This window comes from Arachis hypogaea, chromosome 2 (genome assembly GCF_003086295.3).
Source record: "Arachis hypogaea cultivar Tifrunner chromosome 2, arahy.Tifrunner.gnm2.J5K5, whole genome shotgun sequence".
Taxonomy (NCBI): domain Eukaryota; kingdom Viridiplantae; phylum Streptophyta; class Magnoliopsida; order Fabales; family Fabaceae; genus Arachis; species Arachis hypogaea.
Window position 1 is genome coordinate 3,078,498 of NC_092037.1, and position 20,505 is coordinate 3,099,002.

Sequence of the window (20,505 nt, forward strand, 5' to 3'; positions counted from 1 at the left end):
TTTTGAATTTTTACGTAAGCAATTTGACAATATTTTTTAAGAATTTATATAATTTATAAGTTATTATGCTAATTACAAAGGAGTATAATAAAGTAAATAGAATTATCAGTCTTATTAAGACGTGAAATTATTTATACTATTTAAAAAAATGTAATACTGTTTAAATTTTAGAAAAAGTATAATAAAGTTAATACTGTTTATGATGAAACTAAAAAAAAATTATTTTTAAATTAACAAATTTCTATATTCCTAATAGACAACGGACGTTTGATTAGAAAATTTTATTTAAAAATTTAAAATTTATATTAGCTAATTAGAAAATTCTATTTAAAAATTTTAAATTTGAATTTCTAATACTAATTTCTAATTAAGTAAGTTCTTAACCATTTCAATATTTAAATTTAAATTTTTTTACTTGCCATATTTATAAATTTTTATTATTATCTTTTAGATTATTTCTCCACAATAGAAGTACTTTCATCTTTTTCTCTCTTTTTAAATATTTTTTTCTAAATTTACGATATTTATAAGGTTATTAATTTTTAGATTATATTTAATTTTATTATTTTTATCGATAAATAATAGGATTAATACTATTTATGACAAAACTAATAAAAATTATTTGTAAATTAACAAATTTCTATATTCTTAATAAACAACAAACGTTTAATTAAGAAAGTTTATTTAAAAATTTTTAAATAAACTAGCTAATTAGGAAACTCTATTTAAAAATTTGAAATTTAAAATTCTAATACTAATTCCTAATTAAGTGACTTCTTAACCGTTTTGATTTTTAAATTTAAATTTTTTTGATTTGTCACATTTATAAATTTCTCTGTTTACTTCGTTTACATTGTTATTTTTTATATTATCTCAGCACAACAATAGAGGTACTTTCATCTTTTTCTCTCTTTTTACTTATAAATTATTCATTTTCAATCTCTTTATTTAAGGAAATAAAAAAAAAAAGATTTTAACTGTAAGTTGAATTTATTGATCGTGAGATTAAACTTATATTTATTTGAAAAAAGATACTTTTGAAAAAAAATATATATTATTTTCCATAAAATATGTTTAAATCCATACATTATTATTTTCCATAAAAATATATATTATTTTCCATAAAATATGTTTAAATCCATACCATGTCTTTCATCATTTTTGTCTCAGTATTCAAGCACTATACATGTATTCCTATGTACTCCCGTATCTATGTTTTGATCGATATGTATACCAAAAACAAACGCCGCCATATGTGTACTCCTGTGTACTTTATTTTTTTTTAATAATATAAAAAAATTGATAATAAAAATGTATTAGGTATAAGGTATATATATTTTTAATTAGTTAAAAAAATTATTTATTTGGTATTTCCAGGTATATATTGAAAGATGCAAGAAGTCCAAAGAGAAGCAAGATCGAAGAGAAAATTGATATTAAAAGACAAAGAAAATACAAAGCGGACCACAATTCAAGGTAGACTTCATACAAAAAATAACTAACATGTCATGAGTATTTTGGACGAATGAAAGCCCGTAAAATACAATATTTTCTATATATTATTTAGCTATTGACAAGTAATAAATTATTAATTTACATTGTTTTTGTAATATGTTACTAAATTTGTTTATGAAAAAATTACAGGAAATTCGAGTGATGGTTCCAATGATGTGCATTTTCAATCGGTGTTGTCGAACATTACAAATGGACTCAATACAGGTTAATTTTTGGATGATTTTTTTTGGAACTTACTTATGTGAATGTACATGCACTTTATGTATTTTGATTTTCCTACTATTTATTCAATTATAAACTTTAACAAAAAATATGTTCAAAAAACTAATATCTCGAGTTATCTTATTAGATAATAACCCAACACCATATCGATCAAGGTCTCCAACTACTAATCTACACTCTGTAGGTGAAAAGGAACGATGTTCCAATATTAGTGATATTAGTAATTCAGGTATCACATGCGAAGCATATGATAGCCCATGTCATCAGACAAATCAACAACAGCTTCAACAAACATCAAACAATATCGACCAGTTGCAAAGCCAGCGTATGTTAATATATGCTTTTATTACTTAAAGACCAAACATTTAACTTTTCAATTGGTCTCTTGAAAACAATCTTTGATATATGCTAAATAATTATTATAGATTCGTTGGAGTACTCAAATCGAATTAGATTGCAAAGGGATGCAAGACTGAATAGAAAGACTATGCTACTTCAAAAGAGACATGGTAAGATAAGCATGATAGATTGTAATTATCATAAAGCTAAAATTCTACTTCTTTTATCTTTAATACTACTTTCATAATATATATTCATAACTCAGCTGATTCAAACATTTAATATATATTCATTTTTCTTTTTTTTATAATATAAAGTGCTTGATTTACTATCTCTAATGATTACAGGAGCAAGTACATCTAATTCAAATTTAGATACTAAAGAATTAGAAGAAGTGTGCATAGCTGAAAAAGGAAGACACCTGAGACAAAGAAAAACATTCTTGAAGGAATTGGCTATAAATCTTTCAAAAATTTTTGAAGAAGTTGAGGATATTACTGAAAACACGACTATATTAGATGATTCTGTGCAAATTGAATACCCAGCCATATTCGATGTTGCTGAGAATACAGGTAATCTAAGAAGTAGCAATATCAGCAGTTTATTATTTACTATTGTTATGCTTTTTATAAACAAAAAATTATCGTTTAGTGTTCAAGTTTTTAAAATTCAAACTAAGATATGGTTATATATTATGATTTTTGTATTTGAACATTGATATATTGTAATTCTTATTGTTTGATTAGTGTGCATATAAAACTTAAACCTTGAGGTTGGCACAAAAAAATTGTATTATATGATCTCATCTTTTTAATCTATAAATTGCAGTATTCGGTAATCTTTTATAAATATTATTTTTATACCTAACATGGTGAAAGAAAGATATATTTTTATATAAAGTATTTTTTTCAGATATAACTGAAACATAATTTATTATCTTGGTGATTATTAGATGTGATAGATATTGGTGACCCATAATTTTTTTGTCGGCATTGCGACGCCATGATGTGGTATGAGGAGAGATCAGAAAAGTCTAAAACAGGATCCAATATTGAGTTCTCAATATGTTGTATGCGAGGGAAGGTACAATTGCCGTTTTTGCAACGTCCACCTCAGCTCTTGCAAGGTTTATTATCTGGAGCAGACCAGAGAAGCAAACACTTTAAGGATAATATAAGAACTTATAATAGCATGTTTTGCTTCACGTCCCTCGGAGGTAAAATAGAGACCTCTATCAATGATGGGACAGGTCCTCCCCAGTTCATTGTGAGTGGACAAAACTACCACAGAATTGGAAGCTTGGTACCAATTGAGGGACAAAGACCAAAATTTGCGCAGTTATATATTTATGATACAGAAAATGAGGTCTCAAACAGGATAGAGATTTTCAGGTTTGTATCATGCATTCCAAACTGATTAAAAAATTATTTAGGTAGTTCGTACTTTGATTTTGGTTAATTATGAATACTAATATTTTTCAATTGATGTTTTATACAGTTCAAGAACAAACAACAACAACATTGACCAGTCCTTAGTTCTAGATCTCAAGGACATGATCGATCAACATAATGTTCTTGCTCACACATTTAGGATAGTGAGAAACTACCTGAATCAAGGAGATATCGCAAATATAAGACTACGGTTGTACCGAAAAAGATCAAAGGATGCAAGAGTCTACAATTTACCATCTTCTAACGAGGTCGCAGCTCTAATAGTAGGAGATTTTGATTCTGGAGATGCAGGGCGTGATATTATAGTTCAATTAAAGTCTGGACATCTGCAAAGGATTCATGAGACACACACCGCATTTATTCCTCTTCAGTACCCTATGATGTTTCCTTACGGTGAAGATGGCTACCAAGAAGACATTCCTTTGCGAGAATCTCATAGGGCTGATGAAAATAGAAAGAGACAGCGTGTGAGTTTAAGGGAGTTCATAGCATTTAGAATACAAGAGAGAAAGGTCGAGTATGCAACCAATGTCAATGGTGGAAGATTATTTCAGCAGTTCTTGGTTGATTGCTTTTCTATGATTGAAGCACAAAGGTTGACCTACTACCGAAACAACCAAACCAAGGTGAGGAGTGATATATACAAAGGGATTCAAGATGCAGTTGTTAGGGGTGAGACACGTGCTTCTAAAGCAGGTAAGCGTATCATCCTACCTGCGTCCTTCACTGGTGGCATGAGATACATGTTTAATAATTGTCAAGATGCTATGGCAATTTGTAAGAAATATGGATATCCAGACCTCTTCATCACAATGACATGTAACTCAAGTTGGCAAGAGATTGGCAGGGTTAACAATCCAAGGAACTTAAAGGTTGAAGACCGGCCGGATATATCGTGTAGAGTATTCAAAATTAAGCTTGACATGATAATCTCGGATCTTAAGCAAGGAATTCCATTTGGAGTGCTAGATGCAGGTATTGCTCATCATCCGACCTTATTTTTAGAGAAATATTCATTTAGATTGTTATAAAATAAATGGCAAAATATTTTCTTACTTAACGTATTGTTGATTTTTTATTATCACCCTTAATTTATCAAAGCACATACATAAAATAGATAGTTTAAATATAACATATAAATTTTTTTTGTCTTTTTGGTATAAGGGATGTATACGGTGGAATTCCAAAAAAGAGGTCTACCACATGCTCACATTCTTTTGTGGTTAAGTGGAGACCATAAGATAACAACGACAACTCAAATTGATCAATTAATATCTTCAGAGTTGCCAGATCCTGCTCAGCATCCAAAATTGTTTAGAGCTGTATCTACATATATGATTCATGGACCATGTGGTAGAGCATTCTCAAAATCTCCCTGCATGAAAGATGGGTACTGCACCAAATATTATCCCAAGACATTCAGTAAAACCACAGTTATCGATGATAGTGGATACCCATCATATAGAAGACGAGACACAGGGGTGGTTACTGAGAAGAAGGGAGTCCATATGGATAATAGGAATGTGGTTCCATACAATGCATATCTACTGATGTCTTATCAAGCGCATGTTAATGTATAGTACTGCAACAAGTCGAATGCTATCAAATATTTGTTCAAGTATGTGAATAAAGGTCCAGACAGGGTAGCAGTTGGAGTTACAAAGGAAGCTTCCAGTGGAGAGGATGCTCAGGTTATTGATGAGATCAAACAATTCTATGATTGCAGATATTTGTTTGCATGTGAGGCTGTGTGGAGAACCTTAGCGTATGATATTCATCAAAGGTGGCCTTCAGTGATGAGATTAACCTTTCATTTGCCTGGAGAGCAAAATATCATCTTTAAAGATGATGACGATCTTAAAGAAATCGTGGAAGAAGAGGAAGGAAAATGTACAATGTTCTTAGCATGGATGGAGGCCAATAAAAAATTTGAAGCAGGTCAAACTTTGACGTATGCTGAGTTTCCAAATCAATTTGTTTATGATAGAGAATCAAGGGTGTGGCATCCACGCAAAAGAGGGTATTCTATCGGGAGGTTAAATTATGTTCCACCGGGTACAGGTGATATTTATTATATGAGAATTTTGTTAGCTGTTCAGAGAGGTTGCACAACATATGAGTCTATTAGGACAGTTAATGGAATTATATTATTTAGGTAAATTATGTTCCAAAGTCATCAACAACAAATGTCGTGTTCAAAGAGGTTTTTAATAATATTTAGGTAAGAATAATATTATTTTTATTTTAATAGCATGTTATGATTTATACTTTTGTACAAATATTTACTATAGATATTACTAATTTATCTATAACTCTTTTTTCAGATTTGAAATGAAATGTGTAACAAGGAGCACAACATCCTATGCCAATTGCTTTTCTAATGAAGTTAGTAAGATACTAGGTTATCGATCGATAAATTTTTATTAGCTTTTTATACAAAATTTAGTGTAAAATTAACATGCTATTATTACAGTTATATATGTTCTTATTTTTTTCATGTCTCCCTCCTTATGGTTTAAAAATATTATAAACTTCAAACTTTTCTATTTATATTTTACTTTGAATAAAGATAAAACAACATATTTAACACGTTTATTATATAACTACGATGATAGTGTTATACTAAATTTAAAAAAATATATAGTTATAAAATATTATTTTTAATTTAACTTATCAAATTTAAATATAAGCCCGTGCATCACACGGGTTTAACACTAGTAGTAATACAAATGGGAAGCTCATTTGCTGATGTGGCGCTCATACGTTGAGTCTGGAAGTTTATTTGCTTACGTGTCGTCACTAGAAATTTTTAGATTTATATTTATAAATTATAAATTGTTATTTGCTCAGGTTGTTATTTTCAAATTTTAAGTTTGGGTTGTTTTACTTAGGTTGTTATTTTTTAAATTTTAAATTATCTTTATAGTAGTATAAATGGGGAGCTCATTTGCTGACGTGGCGCTCATACGTTGAGTCTGGAAGTTTATTTGCTTACGTGTCGTCATTAGAAATTTTTAGATTTATATTTATAAATTATAAATTATTATTTGCTCAGGTTGTTATTTTCAAATTTTAAGTTTGGGTTGTTTTACTTAGGTTGTTATTTTTAAAATTTTAAATTATTTTATTTAAGTTGTTATTTTTTAAATTTTATTTAGATTTTATTTAGATTGTTCTTTTTTATATTTTAACACTATTTTTTAAAAATCTGTTAATTCTTTTTAGCATAATTTTTTTAAATTTTGTTGATTTTTTTTAAATTGCAGCTACATAAATTCTTTTAAAGAAATTTAGAGTTTTAAAAAAATTTACGTTAATTATTCTTCGTTGTTACATACTAATATTACAATAAATAAATATTTACGTTAGTTTAGAATTTTTAAATTATTATTTATTTAAGTTGTTATTTTTAAATTTTAAATTTGGGTTGTTTTACTTAGTTTGTTATTTTTTAAATTTTAAATTAAAGTCAACCAAATTTTAAAAAATTTAGTTATGATACAACTATAAAAGGATAAGTTATGAGAGATGTAAAGCACCACAGTTTAAAGTACATCAATCCCTTTCTTTACATATATCCAATTATAATGGGTGTTTGTGTATGACTATGTCTTTTATCATTTTTGTCTCCGTAAACAAATACCATACATGTACTCCTGTATACTCCTGTGTCTATGTTTTGATGGACATGTATACCAAAAACAGACGCTGTCATATGTGTATTACTTTATTTTTTTTAATAATATAAAAAATTTGATAATAAAAATATATTATGTATAATGTATATATAATTTTAATTGGTTAAAAAATTTATTTATTTGATATTTTTAGGTATATATTGAAAGATGCAAAAAGTCCAAAGAGAAGTAAGATTATATTAAAGAGAAAATTGATATTAAAAGACAGAGAAAATACAAAGCAAAGCACAATTCAAGGTATATTTCATATAAAAAAATAAATTAGTTATTTTATCATTTTTGTTTTTAGGTTAGAATAATATATTTTTTTATTTGGTATTTTTAAGTATGCCAGTTCTATACATTTAGTTTTTATTGGGTATACAAAATAATTAACATGTATGTCATGAGTATTTTGGCGGAATGAAAGCTCATAAAATACAATATTTTCTATATATTATTTAGCTATTGACAAGTAATAAATTATTAATTTACATTGTCTTCATAATACGTTACTAAATTTGTTTATGAAAAAATTACAGGAAATTCGAGTGATAGTTCCAATGGTGTGCATTTTCAATCGGTGTTGTCGAACATTACAAATAGCATTAATACAGATTTATTTTTGGATGATTTTATTTGAAACTTGCTCATGGGAATGTACATGCACTTTATGTATTTTGATTTTCCTACTATTTATTCAATTATAAACTTTAACAGAAAATATGTTCAAAACTAATATCTTAAGTTATCTTATTAGGTAATAACCCAACACCACATTGATCAAGGTCTCCAACTACTAATCTACATTCTGTAGATAAAAAAGGATATTCCAATATTAGTGATATTAGTAATTCGGGTATCACACATGAAGCATATAATAGTCCATGTCATCAGACAAGTCAACAACATCTTCAACAAACATCAAATAATATCTACCAGTTACTATGTTAATATGTTTTTATTACTTAAAAATCAAACATTTAACTTTTTAATTGGTCTATTAAAAATAATCATTGGTATATGCTAAATAATTATTATAGATTCATTGGAGTACACAAATCGAATTAGATTGCAAAGGGATGTAAGACTGAATAGGAAGACTATGCTACTTCAAAAGAGACATGGTAAGATAAGCATGATAGATTGTAATTATAACAAAGCTAAAGTTTTACTTCTTTTATCTTTAATTCTACCTTTATAATATATATTTATAATTCAGCTGATTCAAACATTTAACATATATTTATTTTTCTTTTTTTATAATATGAAGTACTTGATGTATTATCTCTAATGATTATAGGAACAAGTACATTTAATTCAAATTTAGATACTAAAGAATTAGAAGAAGTGTGCATAGCTGAAAAAAAAGACACCTGATACAAAGAGAAACATTTTTGAAGGAATTGACTACAAATCTTTCAAAAAATTTTCAAGAAGTTGAGGATATTACTGAAAATACGACTATTTTAGATGATTATGTGCAAATTTCATATCCAGCCATATTCGATGTTGCTGAGAATACAGGTAATTTAAGAAGTAGCAATATAAGCACTTTATTATTTACTATTATTATGCTTTTTATAAGCAAAAAATTATCGTTTAGTGTTCAAGTTTTAAAATTCAAACTAAGATATGGTTATATATTATAATTTTTATATTTGAACATTGATTGATTGTAAAACTTAAATCTTGAGGTTGGCACAATGAAATTGTATTATATGATCTCATCTTTTTAATCCATAAATTGCATTCTTCGGTAATCTTTTATAAATATTATTTTTATACTTAACATGATGAAAGAAAGGTATATTTTTATATAAAGTATTTGTTGCAAATATAACTAAAACAATTTATTATCTTGGTGATTATTAGATGTGATAGATATTGGTGACCCAGATTTTTTTATCGGCATTGCGACGCCATGTTGTTGTATGAGGAGAGATCAGAGAAGTCCAAAACAGGATCCAATTTTGAGTTCTCAATATGTTGTATGCGAGGGAAGGTAAAACTGCCGTTTTTAAGCACTTGATCGGACGCTCAGGAATCATATGTCAGTTACCGATCAACATAAGACACATCAACCATTTGGTGGTAAGATTGTTGTTCTAGGAGGTGATTTCAGACAGATACTTCTGGTAATTCCGAAAGGAAGTAGACACGATATATTAGCATCCGCTATTAACTCATCCCATCTGTGATCATTTTGTAAGGTTCTGAAACTGCATACGAATATGAGGCTTCTAATGTCTTCTTCGGATCAAGATGAAGGTGAAATGAAGATATTTGCTAATTGGATACTTGATGTTGGAAATGGAAATATTGGCTCTGTTGTTGGTGATGAATCAGAAGTTAAAATTCCAGATGATTTATTGATTACAACTACTGATGATCCTCTCTCTCATTTGGTAGACTTTGCATATCCAAATTTATTGCAAAACATGTTAGATTACAGGTATTTTCAGAGTAGAGTAATTCTTGCACCCACACTTAAGAGTGTCAAGAAGGTAAATGATTTTGTCTTGACAATCTTTCCAGGGATGAAAAAGGAGTATTTGAGCTCTGACACAACATGTCAAGCTAATGAGAATGAAGATGTAAAACAAGAGTGGTTCACACCAGAGTTTCTAAATGACATCAAATGTTCGGGACTACTCAATCACAAGTTGACTTTGAAGCCAGGAGTCGCTGTAATGCTACTGTGAAACATAGACCAAATTTCCGGTTTATGCAATGGGACAAGATTAATAGTTAACAAACTTGGCAGCAACGTAATTGGAGCGACGGTAGTGACCGGTAGAAATATTGGAGGTAAAGTGTATATTCCAATAATGAACTTGATCCCTTCAGATTCAGGATGGCCATTTAAGTTCCAACGGAGACAATTTTTATTAATAGTATGCTTTGCAATGACCATTAACATGAGTTAGGGTCAATCATTATCACATGTACGGCTTTATTTGCCAAAATCAGTGTTCACCCATGGACAACTTTTTGTTACTTTGTCAAGAGTTAAGAGTCGCAGTGGCCTCAGGGTTTTAATTATAAACGAAGACGGCAATCCAAAGTCATCAACAACAAATGTCATGTTCAAAGAGGTTTTTAATAATATTTATGTAAGAATAATATTATTTTCATTTTAATAGCATGTTATGATTTACACTTTTGTACAAATCTTTACTATAGATATAACTAATTTATCTATAGCTCTTTTTTCAAATTTGAAATGAAATGTGTAACAAGGAGCACAACATCCAATGATTTTCTAATGAAATTAGTAAGACACTGGGTTGTCGATAAATTTTTATTAGCTTTTTGATATAAAATTTAGGGTAAAATTAACATGCTATTATTACAGTTATATATGTTCTTATTTTTTTATCTCCCTCCTTATGGTTCAAGAATATTATAAACTTCGAACTCTTCTATTCATATTTTACTTTGAATAAAGATAAAACAACATATTTAACATGTTTATTATATAACGATGATGATAGTGTTATACTAAATTTAAAAAATATATGATTATAAAATATTATTTTTAATTTAACTTATCAAATTTAAATATAAACCCGTGCATCGCACGGGTTTAACACTAGTAGTAATACAAATGGGGAGCTCATTTGCTGACGTGGCGCTCATACGTTGAGTTTGTGAGTTTATTTGCTTACGTGTCGTTACTAGAAATTTTTAGATTTATATTTATAAATTATAAATTATTATTTACTCAGGTTGTTATTTTCAAATTTTAAGTTTGGGTTGTTTTACTTAGGTTATTATTTTTAAAATTTTAAATTGTTTTATTTGTTTGGATTATTTTACTTATGTTGTTATTTTTTAAATTTTAAATTATTTTATTTAAGTTGTTATTTTTTAAATTTTATTTAGATTGTTCTTTTTTATATTTTAACACTATTTTTTAAAAATCCGTTAATTCTTTTTAGCATAATTTTTTAAAATTTTATTGATTTTTTTTAAATTGTAGCTATATAAATTCTTTTAAAGAAATTTAGAGTTTTAAAAAAATTTACGTTAATTATTCTTCGGTTGTTACATACTAATATTACAATAAATAAATATTTACGTTAGTTTAGAATTTTTAAATTATTATTTATTTAAGTTGTTATTTTTAAATTTTAAATTTGGGTTGTTTAACTTAGTTTGTTGTTTTTTAAATTTTAAATTAAAGTCAACCAAATTTTAAAAAATTTAGTTATGATACAACTATAAAAGGATAAGTTATGAGAGATGTAAAGCACCACAATTTAAAGTACATCAATCCCTTTCTTTACATATATCCAAAATCTCCCTACTTATTCCAATGGCTGATATTCACAAAATTGCTAACATCAATCCTACAATCTACAATTTGTGTGTACGTATACGAGTGATATGGTTATGGACACTATCAAGTTACGAAAATTCTCCATTGCCATACTCAATTGAGATGGTTTGACTCAATGAAGACGCGAGTTTTCTACTAATATCCTTTTATTCATGACGCCAAGGTTATTTATTTATTTATTTAAATTAAAGTCTATGTACATTGGATTAGATATTAAATAAGTCTATATTTAACTTTTTCTTATGTTATTTTCTTTTTTAAGCAGGTATCGAATAAAGCTTGGTGTCATTGATGATTCTGACTGTGCATGTTATGTAGTCTTTGACAATGAGGCAAAACAAGTTTTGGAAGAGAGCTGTGTAGAGATACTTGATCCACTCCTATTGGTAAGATCTAACCAATATTTATTTCTAAAAGTATTAGTGAAGATATTTTTATTGGTACTTTTTATATTATTTATTATTAATATATTACGTAATATCCTGTAGAAAGGAGATCTATCAGATACACCTACACTTTTACTCAACCTAATTGATAAGATCTTTCTCTTCATCATTGAAGTTCAAATATATGATATTTCATATTTTTCACCTTCTTATAAAGTTAAGAAGATGACTAATAATGTGGATCTCATAAATAAATTCAAAGAGACTCACCCTATTCAAATTGTGAGTATATATAAGTGTACTTCTATTAAAAATTAATTTATTTTTTGCTTTCTTGGTCATTAGTGGTATCTAATTTATAAATAATAATTAATTATAATTTTAGGATGTTGACTACACCGGTGCTTTGTTTCTAATTTCAAAGACATCCTCAATCATTGAAGGGGAGAAAGTAGAAGGTACTAAGGTATTTGTTCAAAAAATATTTTTTTTGTTTGTTCTCTCAAAATTAGATCTTAATTTTATTCAAAAATATTAGTGAGATAAAATCAAAGGTTAGAAAGAAGTCTTTAATTTAACGTGGTTTTTTGTACAGAATTTGTTGCTTGAATTCTCCATTGAAGTTACGGCCAATGATGAATCTGAATTGTTGGAAAGTGTTATTACACCAACTAAGTGACTATCCTCGGAGTCGGAAGATTCGAAGGTGGAAGGAGATACCTCAACTTGCAAGAAGATCAAGATTGAGAAAGAAACTTGAGAATTTGGATGCACATGTTTTGGAATCTCTTTTAGAGTCTATCTAATAGAATAATGCCAAACATATGTTTGTTTTGGTGAAACATTGTCTTTTATTGAGTTATTATTTTTTTTTGGTTCTTTTCGATTTTTATGTTTGGAATTTAGAATTTTTTTTAAATATAAATATAAGTTATTTAGTTATTACTTGTGATTTTATTTTTAATTTGATTCTCACCGTTAATATTCTGATAATTTTTAATTTAATATTTAATGTCATAAAGTTATAAATTTTTTCTTTGAATTATTGTTGATACAATTAAGTTAGTTATTAATTTTTAATGTGTATTTATTTAAAAAAATCTAATTATAATTTTTAATTAAAGTATTATGTTTATAATTTTAAATTTAAATTCAAATATACTTTTTTTTTAATTTTTACGTAAGCAATTGGGTTTGAGAATATTTTTTAAAAATTTATATAATTTATAAGTTACTATATTAATTACAAAGAATTATAATAAAATAAATAGAATTATCAATCTTATTAAAATGTAAAATTATTTATACTATTTAAAAAAAATGTAATACTGTTTAAATTTTAGAAAAAGTATAATAAAGTTAATATTGTTTATGATGAAACTAAAAAAATTATTTTTAAATTAACAAATTTCTATATTCCTAATGGATAACGGATGTTTGATTAGAAAATTTTATTTAAAAATTTAAAATTTATACTAGCTATAAATTGTTTTACTTGCCACATTTATAAATTGTTATTATTATCTTTCTAGATTGTCTCTCCACAGTAGAAATACTTTCATCTTTTTTTCTCTTTTTAAGTATTTTTTCTAAATTTACGTAATTTATAAGGTTATTAATTTTTAGATTGTATTTAATTTTATTTATTTTTATCGATAAATAATAGGATTGATACTATTTATGACGAAACTAATAAAAATTATTTTTAAATTAACAAATTCCTATATTCTTAATGAATAACAAACGTTTAATTAAAAAAAGTTTATTTAAAAATTTTAAATTTACACTAGCTAATTAAAAAATTCTATTTAAAAATTTGAAATTTAAAACTCTAATACTAATTCCTAATTAAGTGGCTTCTTAGCCGTTTTGATTTTTAAATTTAAATTTTTTTTATTTGTCACATTTATAATTTTTTTCTATTTACTTCGTTTACATTGTTATTTTTTAGATTATAACAATAGAGGTACTTTTATCTTTTTCTCTCCTTTTACTTATAAGTTGTTCATTTTCAATCTCTTTAACTATAAGTTAAATTTATTGATCGTGAGATTAAAGTTATATTTATTTGAAAAAAGATACTTTTATAAAAAAATATATATTATTTTTTGTAAAATATGTTTACGTAACTAAATAAACGAGAATAAAAAAGAAATTAAAGCAGCCATCGAAAATAAAATCTGTGCAATTTTACATAGATATAAGAAGGCATTAATTTCATATTCTATTTGGTAAGTTAGACATGAGAAAAAATTGTAAAAAAATTAGTGTCTCAAGTTAAAAATTAGTGTTTTCGCATTTTAGAGAGACACAAAATACATGTTTTTAATGGGTGTTTGTGTACGACTATGTCTTTCATATTTTTGTCTTAGTAAACAAACAACATACATGTATTTCTGTGTCTATATTTTGATGGACATGTATACCAAAAACAGACGCTGTCATATGTGTACTGCTTTATTTTTTTTAATAATATAAAAAATTTGATAATAAAAATGTATTATGTATAATGTATATATATTTTTAATTAGTTAAAAAATTTATTTATTTGATATTTTTAGGTATATATTGAAAGATACAAGAAGTCTAAAGAGAAGTAAGATTATATTGAAGAGAATATTGATATTAAAAGACAAAGAAAATACAAAGCAAAGCACAATTCAAGGTAGATTTCATATAAAAAAATAAATAAATTATTTAATCATTTTTGTTTTTAGGTTAGAATAATATATTTTTTTATTTGGTATTTTTAAGTATGTCAGTTCTATATATTTAGTTTTTATTGGGTATACAAAATAACTAACATGTCATGAGTATTTTGGCCGAATGAAAGCCCATAAAATACAATATTTTCTATATATTATTTAGCTATTGACAAGTAATAAATTATTAATTTACATTGTCTTCGTAATATGTTACTAAATTTGTTTATGAAAAATTACAGGAAATTCGAGTGATAGTTCTAATGGTGTGCATTTTCAATCGGTGTTGTCGAACATTACAAATAGCATTAATACAGATTTATTTTTGGATGATTTTTTTAGAACTTGCTTATGGGAATGTACATGCACTTTATATATTTTGATTTTCCTACTATTTATTCAATTATAAACTTTAACAGAAAATATGTTCAAAACTAATATCTCGAGTTATCTTATTGGTAATAACCCAACACCACATTGATCAAGGTCTCCAATTACTAATCTACACTCTGTAGATAAAAAAAATAATGTTCCAATATTAGTGATATTAGTAATTCGGATATCACACATGAAGCATATGATAGTTCATGTCATCAGACAAGTCAACAACATCTTCAACAAACATCAAATAATATCTACCAGTTACTATGTTAATATGTTTTTATTATTTAAAGACCAAACATTTAACTTTTTAATTGGTCTATTAAAAATAATCATTGGTATATGCTAAATAATTATTATAGATTCATTGGAGTACACAATCGAATTATATTGCAAAGGGATGTAAGACTGAACAGGAAGACTATGCTACTTCAAAAGAGACATGGTAAGATAAACATGATAGATTGTAATTATCACAAAGCTAAAATTTTACTTTTTTTATCTTTAATACTACCTTCATAATATATATTCATAATTCAGCTGATTCAAACATTTAACATATATTCATTTTTCTTTTTTTATAATATAAAATACTTGATGTATTATCTCTAATGATTACAGGAGCAAGTACATTTAATTCAAATTTAGATACTAAAAAAAGAATTAGAAGAAGTGTGCATAGCTGAAAAAAAGACACCTGATACAAAGAGAAACATTTTTGAAGGAATTGACTACAAATCTTTCAAAAAGTTTTCAAGAAGTTGAGAATATTATTGAAAATACGACTATTTTAGATAATTCTGTGCAAATTTAATACCCAACCATATTCGATGTTGCTGAGAATACAAGTAATTTAAGAGGTAGCAATATCAGCACTTTATTATTTACTATTGTTATGCTTTTTATAAACAAAAAATTATCGTTTAGTGTTCAAGTTTTAAAATTCAAACTAAGATATGGTTATATATTATAATTTTTGTATTTGAACATTGATTTATTGTAAAACTTAAATCTTGAGGTTGGCACAATGAAATTGTATTATATGATCTCATCTTTTTAATCTATAAATTGCATTCTTTGGTAATCTTTTATAAATATTATTTTTATACTTAACATGGTGAAAGAAAGGTATATTTTTATATAAATTATTTGTTGCAGATATAACTAAAACAATTTATTATCTTGGTGATTATTAGATGTGATAGATATTGATGACCCATAATTTTTTGTCGGCATTGCGACGCCATGATATGATATGAGGAGAGATCAGAGAAGTCCAAAACAGGATCCAATTTTGAGTTCTCAATATGTTGTATGCGAGGAAAGGTACAACTGCCGTTTTGAAGCACTTGATCGGACGCTCAGGAATCTTATGTCAGTTACCGATCAACATAAGACACATAAACCATTTGGTGGTAAGATTGTTGTTCTAGGAAGTGATTTCAGACAGATACTTCCGGTGATTCCGAAAGGAAGTAGACATGATATATTAGCATCCGCTATTAACTCATCCCAGTTTTGGTCATTTTGTAAGGTTCTGAAACTGCATACGAATATGAGGCTTCTAATGTCTTCTTTGGATCAAGATGAAGGTGAAATGAAGATATTTGCTAATTAGATACTTGATGTTGGAAATGGAAATATTATCTCTGTTGTTGGTGATGAATCAGAAGTTAAAATTTCAGATGATCTATTGATTACAACTACTGATGATCCTCTCTCTCATTTGGTAGACTTTGCATATCCAAATTTGTTGCAAAACATGTCAGATTACATATATTTTCATAGTAGAGCAATTCTTGCACCCACACTTAAGAGTGTCGAGAAAGTAAACAATTTTGTCTTGACAATCTTTTTAGGGATGGAAAAGGAGTATTTGAGCTCTGACACAACATGTCAAGCTGATGAGAATGAAGATGTAAAACAAGAGTGGTTCACATCAGAGTTTCTAAATGACATCAAATGTTCGGGACTACTCAATCACAAGTTGACTTTGAAGCCAGGAGTCGCTGTAATGCTACTGCGAAACATAGACCAGACTTCAGGTTTATGCAACGGGACAAGATTAATAGTTAACAAACTTGGCAGCAACGTAATTGGAGCGACGGTAGTGAGCGGTAGAAATATTGGAGATAAAGTGTACATTCCAAGAATGAACTTGATCCCTTCAGATTCAGGATTGCCATTTAAGTTCCAACGGAGACAATTTTCATTAACAATATGCTTTGCAATGACCATTAACATGAGTCAGGATCAATCATTATCACATGTACGGCTTTATTTGCCAAAATCAATGTTCATCTATGGACAACTTTATGTTGCTTTGTCAAGAGTTAAGAGTCGCAGTGGTCTCAGGGTTTTAATTCTAAACGAAGACGGCAATCCAAAGTCATCAACAACAAATGTCGTGTTCAAAGAGGTTTTTAATAATATTTAGGTAAGAATAATATTATTTTCATTTTAATAACATGTTATGATTTACACTTTTGTACAAATCTTTACTATAGATATAACTAATTTATCTATAACTCTTTTTTCAAATTTGAAATGAAATGTGTAACAAGGAGCACAACATCTAATGATTTTCTAATGAAGTTAGTAAGATATTAGGTTGTTGATAAATTTTTATTAGCTTTTTGATATAAAATTTAGGGTAAAATTAACATGCTATTATTATAGTTATATATGTTCTTTTTTTTTATCTCCCTCCTTATGGTTCAAGAATATTATAAACTTCGAACTCTTCTATTCATATTTTACTTTGAAAAAAGATAAAATAACATATTTAACATGTTTATTATATAACGATAATGATAGTGTTATACTAAATTTAAAAAATATATGATTATAAAATATTATTTTTAATTTAATTTATCAAATTTAAATATAAGCCCGTGCATCGCACGGGTTTAACACTAGTAAACACACGTTACGTAAAATCACATTGGCATTTAAAAAAAAAAAGCATCCAAACATAAAAAGAAGTATTTAATGTACTCAACCGTATTTCTCTTTTTTTAACGCAAAACCAAACACATCATTAATTCTCAATGTAACAAATAGTAGCTCACGCCCCCATTATTAGTCAAGTCAGGAATTTCGAAACTCAACCATTGACAAATGGGTCATTTACTTTTACTTCAAAGGATAAAATTATCTTTTAAGTTCTTCACTACAAGATAAATACATAATAGAAATCGAATAGTACAAAAGAACATAATATTCTACCCTAGGACAATAGAACATGTGATAATTTTCCTATGTTTTATAAATCTAAGATTTCTTTCATGTATTAGAGTTTTAGAGCATCAATTAAACACTGAATAGAGAATAGAGATTTGGAGTATCAATTATGATTGGACTGGACTTGTATTTTAAATGTTTTTAAGTGGCTAGTAAAGTAGTGTTGCTATAGAAAATAGAGATTGAGAGTGTGACCTTTGTTTATCACAGTCTGCTTCTAGTCTTCTACATTGCCACAGGCTCATCATTCCAGTACAAGTTTGAGCCTACAACTATAGCAAAATCAATTCTATTAGACAACGTTTGGAAGAGAGATTGAGACTGAGACGGAGAGATAAAAATTGAAATAAGTTTTAGTATTGTATTTGGTGTAAAGTAGGAGAAAGAGATTTAAATGAAAATGAAAATGAAATTCTAATTTAATTTGCACAAAAAATAAAGTTGGAATTAATTAATTGAAATGGAAGTATTTTAGGTATAAAATGTTATTAAAGTTTTAGTTTCTCTTCTAAAAAATTTTAGTCCCTTGTATCCTCATTTTTAAAAAGTACTGAAATACTAAAATTTTAAAAATAAAAACTAAAATTCTAGTACTAATTTCTAAGCCAATAAATATGATACTAAATTCCAGTATCCATCCTAGTATCTTAAAATAAACACTATCTAAATAATCTTCAATGGACCTGCAATTATCAGGCATATATTAACAAGTAAGTTCTAATGTGACTACTCAAAGAATTGCATTTATTATTGGTTGCATATTTCACTGTTGGTATGGGAATGCACTAATAACTACTTATTTCAATATGCTATTGGTTGTTGTTTTTGTAATAACTAAAAGAATTAAATATTAATAATTTTGTTTATTAATTTTTAATCTTTAATTATGATTTACTAATATTATAGGAACACTTTTTCATTTAATTATAAAAAAAATATGATAAATAAATTCAAACATTTGTTATAAATATTATATAAAAAAATTAAATTTGTCAATTAAAATAAATGTGAAAATAAAAATAAATAAAAATATAATTTTATACAACTGTAATATTAATAACTTTTATATTATAAAATATTTTAAATAAAAAACACATCAAATTTAATATTAATTTATATATATATATTTTAATAAATTTTTAAATAATATAATATTTATTAAAATATATTATATACTATTATTGATTTACCATCTTGCGCGTACAGAGCCTCACTCTAATTAGTATCCGTTCCAAACAAAATAAGCCTATAAGATATCAAGACAGCTCTTAAGTTTAATCAATGTCTAAAGTCCAAACAGTAAACACTATTAATTGCCACCACACTTCAACCCCACACCAGCATTATTGTTCTTAATAATGATATGCATTGATATCAAGATATGATTATGTCCTACTATAATTATATAGTTAATTAATTAATTTCCACAACGATTAGTTTTCATTGGTCCCACTTTTGCTTTTTAAATACTTTGTTTCATTCTTCAAATAAAAATGAAGTGCAAAACCAGCTATACACTTCACTCCTTATGGGCTTATTTGGATGGATTTGTAAGAAAATATTTTTTTTAATTATATATTTTTTAAAAAAATTTTATACAAAAAATAAAAAATATAAGTAATTTTATATTTAAATATTTCATACAATTTTTTTTATTTATCAATTATATTTAAATATAACAATATAAATATATTTTTTTATTTATTTATTACATAAAAATATTTTTATTTAAAAAAAATTTAAAAAATATAAATTGTAACTTTTTTAAAAGTTATTTTTTTAATTTTTTTAATATTTTTATTTTTATTCTTAAAAATTTACTAAACACATTAAAAAATAAAAAAATTAAAATATTTTTTATCAAGATAATAACATCCAATTAAAGAATTTTTTTCTCATATAAAATAAAAAAATAAATATTTCCCCAACCCGAATTTCAAACTTTATTTTTGAGGATATGATTTTTTTTTTTGGTAAATAGGGAGAGTTCATCGGCGAACTCTACCGTACCCCGACGAACTATATATTGGATTTCGATGATAAAAGCATGGCTGTTGGAGAGTAGATGCAAAATACACTATTGGTTTTCATTTTTAAGGTTGACATTTTCACTGCGATGTCAAAGAATTCACTGTTATACATTCAGTATGATGGTGAAATAGTGTATGACAAAGAGGGTTCTATAATTTTTAGATCAGGGCAACCGATATTCACCTACATGACATCAGAAGTTGACAGTTTAAC

The 20,505-nt window shown here is 26.5% G+C and overlaps 1 protein-coding gene across 1 annotated transcript; it reads left to right on the forward strand.

The window, feature by feature from the left end:
• Positions 1 to 3,078: 3,078 nt before the first annotated feature.
• LOC114925542 (uncharacterized) lies at positions 3,079 to 20,326 on the forward strand. Its single transcript, XM_029294029.2, has 8 exons — positions 3,079 to 3,467; positions 3,574 to 4,502; positions 4,809 to 5,053; positions 5,108 to 5,417; positions 8,705 to 8,731; positions 9,080 to 9,209; positions 11,815 to 11,908; positions 20,243 to 20,326. The coding sequence occupies exons 1-8, from the start codon at positions 3,079 to 3,081 to the stop codon at positions 20,324 to 20,326; spliced, it is 2,208 nt and encodes a 735-aa protein (XP_029149862.2).
• Positions 20,327 to 20,505: the final 179 nt, after the last annotated feature.

Bases quoted from the DNA above. Each gene is read 5' to 3' on its own strand.
- LOC114925542 (XM_029294029.2), top strand. From the start codon at position 3,079: ATGATGTGGTATGAGGAGAGATCAGAAAAGTCTAAAACAGGATCCAAT. The intron at 5,054-5,107 runs GTTCCATACAAT...GTTAATGTATAG, and splicing joins ATATGGATAATAGGAATGTG to TACTGCAACAAGTCGAATGC. The intron at 8,732-9,079 runs GTAATTTAAGAA...GGTGATTATTAG, and splicing joins CGATGTTGCTGAGAATACAG to ATGTGATAGATATTGGTGAC.